Source organism: Pleurodeles waltl, chromosome 7 (genome assembly GCF_031143425.1).
Source record: "Pleurodeles waltl isolate 20211129_DDA chromosome 7, aPleWal1.hap1.20221129, whole genome shotgun sequence".
In the NCBI taxonomy this organism is placed as follows: Eukaryota; Metazoa; Chordata; class Amphibia; order Caudata; family Salamandridae; genus Pleurodeles; species Pleurodeles waltl.
In genome coordinates, this window is record NC_090446.1 from 576,662,119 (window position 1) to 576,672,708 (window position 10,590).

At 41.9% G+C, this 10,590-nt stretch overlaps 1 protein-coding gene across 1 annotated transcript in view; it reads left to right on the plus strand.

The window, feature by feature from the left end:
* The window catches only part of CCDC42 (coiled-coil domain containing 42), a 164,910-nt gene extending 154,568 nt beyond the window's left edge, over positions 1-10,342 (plus strand). Inside the window, exon 8 of the mRNA XM_069201687.1 lies at positions 10,235-10,342. Coding sequence (XP_069057788.1) covers positions 10,235-10,342 — 108 coding nt within the window. The remainder of the gene's footprint in view (positions 1-10,234) is intronic.
* Positions 10,343-10,590: the final 248 nt, after the last annotated feature.

Here is a 10,590-nt window from a genome sequence, read left to right on the forward strand (position 1 = left end):
AAGGTGCTGAAGTGATTCTCCCAAAAATTACCGCCCAATTTCATTGCTTCCATTTCCAGCTAAGCTACTAGAAGAGCATGTTGCTTGAGAGCTGCACAGATACTTGCAGAACTCTGCTTTCCTTCATCCACTTAAAGCTGATTTTAGGTCTTGCCACAGCACAGTCTGTGACTACAATGGTGGTGGATAAACCAAGATGGGAAGAGAATCATGGAAAAACGTGGCATTGGTTATATTAGACCTGTCTGACACTTTTGACACGGATGATCACAGAATTTAGATCAACCGGTTAGTTGAGGCAGGGGTGCAGGGCAAACCTCTAGAGTGGATTACGTCCTTCCTAAAGAATCGCACACAGTCTGTTTAGGACAATTCTCTGCTAAATTGATTGACTTAGAGGGTGGGGTTCACCAAGGCTCGTCACTGTCACCTCATTTATTCAATCTGTATATAAAGCCTCTGATAGGGGCCCTGACAGCATCTGTGCAAATGGTTCTCAATTGCTAATCCCAATTGCTATTCCACAAGGATAACACTCCCTCATCTTATGAAATGTTTCAGAACACCATGAGATTTATTGCCAGTTGGATGGCAATGAACCAGTTGAATCTGAATGCTGGCAAGATTGAAATAGTCTTGTTGAATAACAGACCAAACATTTGTAGTAAAAGTTATTGGCCACGTGATCTTGGCCAAGCAACAGTTCCTTTATCTTCTGTAAAGAGCCTTAGAGTTGTGACAGATGGAAACCTCACATTTAATCATCAAGTAGGGTCCACAGTATCTAAATGCTCCTTTCTTCTAAAATCCTGTAGAAAAATTGTGCCTATGTTACCTGTCAAAGCAAGGCAATAAATTGAGACCTCAGTCATTATTCCAAGACTTGATTACTCATAGTCTCTCTAAGCAGAGCGCCCTAAGACTGTCCTGCACAAGCATCCGGTCATCCAATATGAGGCAGCAAAGGTTGCTTTTTCTTCCTTCCTTGGCACACCCAGGTCGTACCCATACTCAGGGAACTACATTGGGTTCTGCTAAAAGGACATATTAATTTGAAGGTTTGTTGCATGGTGGTTAATAGCTTTATTAAGACTAATCCTCAGTTTTTTGGCACAGAGAATTAAGAAATATATATCTCCTCACAACCTATGATCTAGAGAGCCGCCTTGTTGTCCTAAAATTTCATAAACAGAGAGCCGGGTATGCAGAGTTTCTCTGTGGTGGTTCCCTCCACCTGGAATGCCCTTCTAGATAAAATTCGTTGGGAGATAACTTTTGGATCTTTCCACAAACAACTGGAAATCTGGATATGTAAAAAGTATACTACAAGTAATATTGGATTGTGCTCCGTCAATGTACCTGTAAAATCACCATGAAACCAATGGTGAAATTGCACTCTATAAACAGTAATAACATAACATAGAAAGTCAAGGGCCAAATTGATGTGGCTAGAGTGAGTATCCTCACACTCTTATCAAACCATATTGAATATTTAACGTATCCACTCCTGCCTTTATCAATAAAACAAGGCCTTACTAGAATATCAATCCTAAAGGTATAGGGATTCACTTGATTATGTGTCATCGCCATCAGGACAATCAATTTTAGTGCAATCGACTTACAGTAGCATTAAAGTGCCTCAAATATGTAAGGCAGTGGAGAGATTATGGGGGTGATTCTAACTTCGGCGGGCGGCGGAGGCCGCCCGCGAAGTTCCCCCACCAAAATACCGCTCCGCGGTCGAAAGACCGCTGAGGGTATTTTGGGATTTGCCCTGGGCTGGCGGGCGGCCGCCAAAAGGCCGCCCTCCAGCCCAGGGCAAATCAACCTTCCCACGAGGACGCCGGCTCAGAATTGAGCCGGCGTAGTGGGAAGGTGCGACGGGTGCAGTGGCACCCGTCGCGTATTTCAGTGTCTGCATAGCAGACACTGAAATACTTTGTGGGGCCCTCTTACGGGGGCCCCTGCAGTGCCCATGCCATTGGCATGGGCACTGCAGGGGCCCCCAGGGGCCCAGCGGCACCCCCTACCGCCATCCTGTTCCTGGCGGGAGACCCGCCAGGAACAGGATGGTGGTAGGGGGTGTCAGAATCCCCATGGCGGCGGAGCGTGCTCCGCCGCCATGGAGGATTCTGCAGGGCAGCGGGAAACCGGCGGGAGACCGCCGGTTTCCCGCATCTGACCGCGGCCGAACCGCCGCAGTCAGAATGCCCTGCGGGGCACCGCCGGTCTGTCGGCGGTGCTCCCGCCGACCCTGGCCCCGACGGTCAGAGACCGCCGGGGTCAGAATGACCCCCTATGTTATCAAAGGGCTGCCTGTCCTATTTTCTTGCCATTCAGGTCTGCGTTAAGCATTGACGTTTTCATACAGTTAATATAATATCATCTTTTTATTCTTGTTGTCAAAATTCAAACATTTGGGGTGTAATTTTAACAGTGCCGTGGCCAGTATAGATTGCCACATCATGTTTCACTGCAGCTTGTTTGGCAGTGTTCTCGCATGATCAACTGTGTTTGTGTCACTCTCAGAACGTACTGCTCATAGCTTATGGTCTATTGCAGTGCAAACAGGTATTTAATTGGCATCTCCTCCCTACTATCTCCTGCAACTGATGTGGAATATTTACCAGGGTAGGTAACTGACCCATTATTTTGCCAACATCCTCTCCAGAGGGGGATGCGATGTTTATGTGCCACAGACCCCATGGAGTGTCTGTGTGCGGGTGCCACGGTATACCCCTGCACATTCAAACCTCAGAGAACCAAGTGGAAAGATGGGTGCCAGAATACGGGTTAGTTTTGGCAAAGTTCACACCAGTGTTCCTCACGTGGGGTTCATCTCCCTCAGTGACCTATGTACTGGCTCGATCTGGATAATGCCCCCTTCCTGGACCTCCCCATAGGGGGGAACCAAAGCCACCTTACCCTTCAATTAAAGGTTGAGTCGAGAGTGACTCGACTGATCCTTTAATTGAGGCGTAATCTTGCAGTGATCAACCAAAGATTTCAGAAGGAAGCGAGGCAAGTTGATAGTGTGTTAACTGCTTTGGTCTATTTGTCAAGAAAGTGTAGAGAACTCTTAGAGGCCCCAAGAACAGTTATATCCTGGATGCATTCCTTTTATTTAATAAAAATGATCAACAAGGCAATGCTCTTATGTTCAAATTCAAAAATGGTTTATTATTTAGACAGGAAGAAGAGACACCACAATGGCAATCTGTAAGATGTAGGAAAAGACCCAAACATTCCAGAAGCACTGTCAACAACTCCAGTGGATCACTTAAAGCTCTCAGTAACTGACCACAAGTTCACGGTTGGTAACTTCAATAGGAACTACAAGGCAAAGTACTTTAAAGGCAACAGATCTATGGGTAACAACCAGTTTGTAGATAAGGATATGAGAGAACAATTAGAAGGCACTCCAACTACTCCGGGGGTTTCTTTTACTTAGATTTCAGTTGATTCAGGTCAAGAGAACCTGGAACCACACCTGTCTTCTTCACTGCAGATTATGAGCTCCTTTATTTGCAAAGCCCCATCGCAATGCAGCCTAGTTATCTTAGAAGATGTGAACCAGCCACAAGACCCATTACTCACAAATCAAAGTTCAAAGCCAAAATTGGTTCCCTCAGGAAAAAATAGACATTGTAAATGCCTCAATATCTCATTTAAACATTTTTGTTACTCTTTCATCATATGTATTAGACATATTGTTAGTTTTAAATAATTATGCATTGAAAACCCTACCAAACCTTGAAGGAAATCTTTTTTAAATAATCGTGCAGGGCTGTGCTTAGACCACGTTTGTTTCTCATTGAAGCAGTGGCAGCTGCAGCCTCAGAGTAGGTCAGTTGTTGATGCAGAGAAAAGTAGGCTAAGACTAGAGCTACTAAGTAACATAACTGTAGATCAAGATGGCTATCCTACCCTGCTTAATCATTTCGCATGTTTGGATGAGGAAGGTGAAACTGGTTGAAATGCTTCAAGATTGACAAATGTCATTCAATACAAAGATCTCCACACAGGCCTGCCCTACTATCCTGAAAAATGCATTGTTTTAACAGAGCTTCAGAAACAGGGTTTACTGATAAAGTATTGCTCCGGAATGAGATAACTTGTTTTCAGGGGAAATGTGGATGCACAAACAACCAACGTTAAAAGGCTACATGCATATTCATCATAGGCAAGTGAAAGTACAATGGGTCATGCCTCTGGCAGTCTGTTGAATTGAACTTTGACAAGGGTTGCAAATAATGTGATACAAATCCCTTCAATTTTTTTAGGCATTGGCCTGTAAAATACAACTATCCTCCCCTATCTATAAAGGTGTATATTTTGCAACCCGAAAATTCGTACAGTATTGTCAATGGAGAAAATCAGATGATGATTTAAGTCACATTTATACTACATTCACAAGTATTAAGGAGACTTCCTGGAGACTGTAATTGCTGATTTATTCATATAATTTGGGATATAATTCAAGAAGAAATATTATCTGCTATATACGGAGAGCAGATTTTTTTTTTTTTTTTTAATGTGACTACTACGTTCTCACAAGAATTATTGAATATTTTTTCCTCTTTCAGGACAGTGTGCTTAGATAGGTGTGTTTTGCTCTGGACACGCCAGCAAACAAAACCTATTGCCCTGGCAGTCAGATGTGCCCAATCAGTTACATTTGTATAAGCTTGTTTTTTGGATTGATTACAAATATCAGCATTCCTTGTTTAGAAGGAAGTAACGATTGGCCTTTACATGCCTCACTGCAATTGAAGGTAGTTACCTCACCAGAAAAAGTCTTCATATGTAAAATGGAGTTTCGGCAGCATCTTACCACCTGTTTGGATGAGAAACAATTGGATCAACTAGCGTACTACCACAGTTACATAGAGCTCAAAAAATAGTGTGTGTGTAATAGATAGTGTTTCAAATATCTGTTATGACACTGTAATTATCAAGGTGGTTGATTGATTGAAAGTGGATTTAGGAGTATGCACAAAAATGATGGTTCTACTAAAAGGACTGATATTAACAACGCTGGCTGTTTGATAAGCATTGTCAGGCAGTGAAACGTATTTTTAGAAAGATAAAGCTGAGGGTGGTGGGACTGAATGACCCTCAGTTATGTGAATACCATAGATCAGTGGTTCTTAACCTTTTGACTACTGTGGACCCCCACTTAATAATTACTGGAACCCGGGGACCCCCACTGAATTGTTATGGGAATCCAGGGACCCCCACGGAGTCATAACTGGAAGCCAGGGGCCCCTTCCTAAGCATTTTCGATTATTTGAACGGCAAAGCAATACACAATATTTATAGAATTAAGCATTCATCAAACAAAAACACAAATTATAACATTTTATTTAATTCATAAAGAAATATAAAAAATGTTAATGGGAAGATTGGAGCTTTTCTAAATTGAACTGAGGCCATTCATTGTCTAATCTATATTCTGTTTGATGAACTTACACTGCTCCCATGCATCAATCGGAGGATACAAAATCAATTTTTAGCCTCCAATTTTAAATTCCTTCACATTTACAGAAACATTTGAAATTTCCAAGTTTACATTTTGAATCTTTATTTATAAACTCTTTATTACTCTGTTAAAACAACTTACATTTCTAAGAAGTAGTGGACCGCCTGAGTACGCTTTGCGGACCTGGACCAAAGGTTAAGGATGACTGCTTTAAATCATTATGCTGCCATACAGGGGTTGTTGAAGAAGAAGAAAGTTGAGTAGCAAAATAAATGTACATTATGGTACTTGTAGGAGACTTCTAGATATTGCAGGTGTAATATCTGAGTAGGCACGGATAAGCTTTTTCTCTGAACACAATAAAAAGAGTAATTACATCTTCAAATTTATCTAGAGAAGGAGGCCCTGATAACCTGCCAGTGGTAATCGTAAAAACAAATACTGATTGGTGGGCTAATGTTTCTACATTCATTTTTTCAGTTATCTACTTTCATTGGTTGCTTTCCTGAAGGTCGGAAAGGCACAGTGATTAAGCGCATTAAAAAAAAAAGATAAATTTGCTTCTGAAATACTAGCTTAAAAGATGTGGGTTCAAGGGTTTATGCTAAAATCTTACTTCTGACATTAAAAGAGTGTTGTTAAAGTCTGTGGAACAGAGAGGAAAGGCCATTGTACTTTAGATCATTGTTTCAATGTGTGGACCCCGATAGAAAGATGAGATTATTTGTTTAGTTTGTTTGTCGATTTTCTAGCAGCATTCGATTTAGTGAATAGAGAGGTATTGTGGAAGAAGTTGAGTGAAATGTGGGTTTCTAGAGGTCTTCTGTTGGTATTGAGTGGACCATTCCAATTTACCAGGGGGGAAATAGACTAAGGGCGTCATTATGAACATGGCGGAAACAACCGCCGTGTTCATGCAGGCGGTCAAAACGCTGACCGCCAGCGACCCCGGAACACCGCCGGCCATATTTTGAACTTTTCTGAGAGCCGGTGGGTGGAAACATTGTTTCCACCCGCCGCCCACAGAAAGGCCCGTCCGGGACATTGACCCGTCAATGCCTCTGTGCGGCAGGTGCAGTTGCACCTGTCGCGCAGACCACTGCCCGAAAATCAGGCAGTGACCTGCGCGACGGGGCCCTGCACTGCCCATGCAAAATGCATGGGCAGTGCAGGGGCCCCCAGGGGTGTCCCGGGGCACCCCCTCCGCCTGCCTTTTCTTGGTGGGATATCCCGCCAGGAAAAGCCTGGCGGGAAATGAAACATAATCCGCAGGGTAGCACAGCTACGCTGGCGGATGATGTTTCATCCCGCCACCAGGCTACCTGATGGCGGGAGCCTGGCGGTGGGTGACGGTTGCCGCTGGCGGCCGTCACCATGTTTATTATGTGGCGGTTCGGCCCGCCATGCCGGCTAGCAGCTTCAGCCGCCATTGCCGGCATGGCGGGCCGAACCACCATGTTCAAAATGAGGGCCTAAGTGCACCCTGCTGGGAAAACTCCCTATAAGTCACAATCTTGGGCAAGTTTGAGAGTACGCCTGATTTTTGCTGTTCTACCTTTGTCTTTATTAGAGGCCACCTCGATTTTCCCGAAGATGGGTCGTGTCCATGTTCCACATCTGTTGGATTAAGATGATCCATTAACTGAGGACTCCACCCAGTTTGGTCACCAGAGAAATTTAGCAGGAATTACTAGTAGGAGTAAATAGTAGTGTTTTACAAGTAGTGCTTAGCAAATATATTAATAATAAGCATGGAGAAAACGACAGTTTAGTATTTGCATTTAAGTCAAAGATATTTTTGTGGTACATGGGTGAATCAAAAGTTGCTGAAGTGGATTCATATAAATAACGGAGGTTGAACTTTAAATAAAAATTAAATGGATTTTGCGTGTAGAACTGTTTGTAAAATGTGCTCTGTCTTCCATTGCACACCTAAGGAAGCTTAACAAAGAATTTGGTAGCTTTTCATAAGTGCCACTTATCCAGGACTACAAAGCCATGATCCAAGCCCATAGAATATATGGTGCTGAAATCCTTTTTGTGTGGGGAAATATCCGTGGGATCAACTAGAGGGATTGTATTTCAAACCTATTAAATTTTCCCAGTCCTTCAATGGTGCAATCAATACAAATTACATTTCAACTAACACTGTGGAATCTGATGGCCATGTTAAAAATCTTGAGGTATTGGAAGAACCTTTTCTTTGTTCCCCTCTAAAACAGATGATTAGTGCATTAATGAAGTTTTGAGCAGAGATCTTAAGTGATTTTATCCCTACACCTCTTGACTCCCAAATGCTGGAAAGAGAAAAGAAGTCTTAAACTTTTGAACAGGGTAAAGTCATTTTTTAGCAATTCTCGAGCAGCAAAGATGTTACAACAAAACAAATGGTATTTGTTATGCAATTGGTGGAAAATGTTCACATGCACATTTTGTGTTTGAGAGATTGCATTTGTGGAACGTGAGACTTTTTTTCAAAACCAATGTAATCAACTATGATATTAGATCATGTGTGTGCCAAAACCCTTTTAATAGATAATGAGTTGTAGGTGTAGTTTGTGGTATAAGGGAATTTTTAAGGGGTACAGAAAAGTGAAACTATTATTAGTATATTTATATATATTGTTTGCACGCTTTCATGATGTATTCTATATCATGATATAGTTATGCGATGTTTAGGAGACTAAAACCTAAATAAACGTATTTCTGAATCAGAATCCTGAGAGGTGGAGACACAAAAGGACTCTTAGTAAAGGAAAATATACACATGCTGCTCATAATTGAGGTTGGAGAGTTAGTCCTGCTTTTCAGTGAAAAGGGAGGTGAGATGGGGACGAGTAGAACCACGGTAGCTCTCTTTCAAAGCTTTAAAAAACCTTAAGAGAGTGAGCATCACATCCAATGTGCAAGATTCCCACACAGAGATTGAAACTGTACTTCAAGGTTACAAAGGCAGGCACCCAAGGAGTTAAACTGTGCTCCAAGTTATGAGATTGGTGTAAGTGAGGCTATGCTCTGATGTCTGGGACATGGTGTGTCAGATGCTACACCATAACCCATAGAAATGTAGGTACATTTGTTTTTCTCAGTTGATTTTAATGTAAAGATTTTGATTTTCCTTCAGTTGTTGTGATAAGGGGCATTCAGAAATGTTAGTTTATTTATATTTGTCTTCAAATGGGCAGCATTAGAGAAGCTGATTTAGACCTGCATTGTAGGAAACACAGCAGGCAAAGTGTATTTAGAGTTTTGAACAGAGGTAGCCCAGATCTGTATTTGACTTGCGTATGTGCGGCTTTCTTTTGTGCCAACTGCTGAATCATTCCACAGCAGATCTCCTGAAATCTCATCAGCAAACAGAAAGCACTGCGGGACATTGAAACAGAAGCACTTATTGCTTATAGGCTGCAGCGGTCACATCTACCTACAAGAAAAGCTGAAAACAACAACTGAGGATAATAATAAAAATGAATCCATGGCCATAGTGCGTACTGCAAATTTGAGAATACCTTGGTCTTAAATATTTTATATAATTACTGCCCATTTCAATTTTGTTTTCAGATTCCGAATGATAAAAGTATTCTTACCTATGCCTTGATTCAAATCGATGTCTGGCAAGTTAAACACAGCAGTTGAGAAAAAACAACTAGGACTCTTTATTAAATATAGCTAGAGCTCGTGGGCCACACTATGAAGAACGCCATTAACCTACTTAACCTCAATTAACAGTCTTATACTCAGCTGACAGGCTGATTTCTGGAACTAGCAAATTCAGCCTCCAGTTTTAGAAGACAAGCATGGGCTCCCAGCACAAGCTCAAATAAAATGAAAGCTTGCAAGTATCCCTTTTAACCTTTTGCACCACCATCCACTTGAGTACCTTTGATAACTTTCAAAGTCTCTGGTGGAAAAACTGAAGCTGCCTAGCCTTTGTAGGGCTTCAAAAGCAAACTAAATTATTTACAATGCCTTTACTCATTGATTTACTGAGCGGTCACTTCCCCACAAAATGTTCTGCCAGTTGACCTGAGACACTCAGAACATCTCATTTATTTCCAGAAAAAGTGAAAAAACACTTTTTTTTACTTTGAGAAAAATTAGCATAAACCAACTTATGCACCAATTTCCCATTACTCTGACTGTCTTTTCTCTTCTAGAGACCTCCTGCTGCTAAACCATCCAGACCTTCTTGAGATTTTCTAATGGTTCCTTACTCAGAATACATCCCCTTTCTAATTCTTATATCAGCACGTCGGTAACTTTTCCCATCCATCCCTGTCACTTCCGGTCTTTTTTTTTCTACCTCACCCTCCTTCCTGCTTTCTCTACTCGCTTGGTTTCCCATTGCTTCCTTACTTCTACTTGTCTTTTACCCACAAAAATATTAACCCTCTGAAGCATGTTCTGGATGATCTTGACTATTACTGACAGTGTGTTGGCATTTTTCTAGTAAAGAAGCAAGAACACAAATACAGCTTCATGGTCGCTTGGATCATAGCACACAAGTGTACATGGGAGGTTATAAAATAGCATGGCTTTCATACATTTTATCAGAACCAAGTTGTTCAACGCTCTCCTGTACGTGTGCAAGATTGTACGGGATGGACAAACTGAAGAACAGATGCTGACTGAGAAAAAAAAAAAATTGGGTGCTGTGTGATGCAAACTGCAACCCTGGCTTTTTAGGGAAGCATAAATGTTGGTGGGAGAATACTGCCATCTGACCTCAGTGCACTTGTTCTCCCTTTCCAGATCAAGGAGTACCTAATGGACCTGACGGACATCTGGGCTGAGATGTGGAAGGACCAGATTACTGAAGGCACAGGCTACTTTGCGGGTGGAAAGCGGGACCGCCTGTAGACAGATTCAAGACCTAGCAGACAGCTGCGAATTTACATATTGGGGGTGAAGGGTGCTAAAGAAACAGCAGGGGCCAGGGGCAAAACAGAGTTTTGAGACCAATATTTTATTACACGTGGGACCGGGTGAAAAATAAATATCTATATTCTTAATAAATTAAAGTTGTGCCATTGTGTGATAGTACAAAAGCAGATGCAAAAAAATAACTTTCAACAGGACGATACTGGCCAACTTAATAGCGTACACAA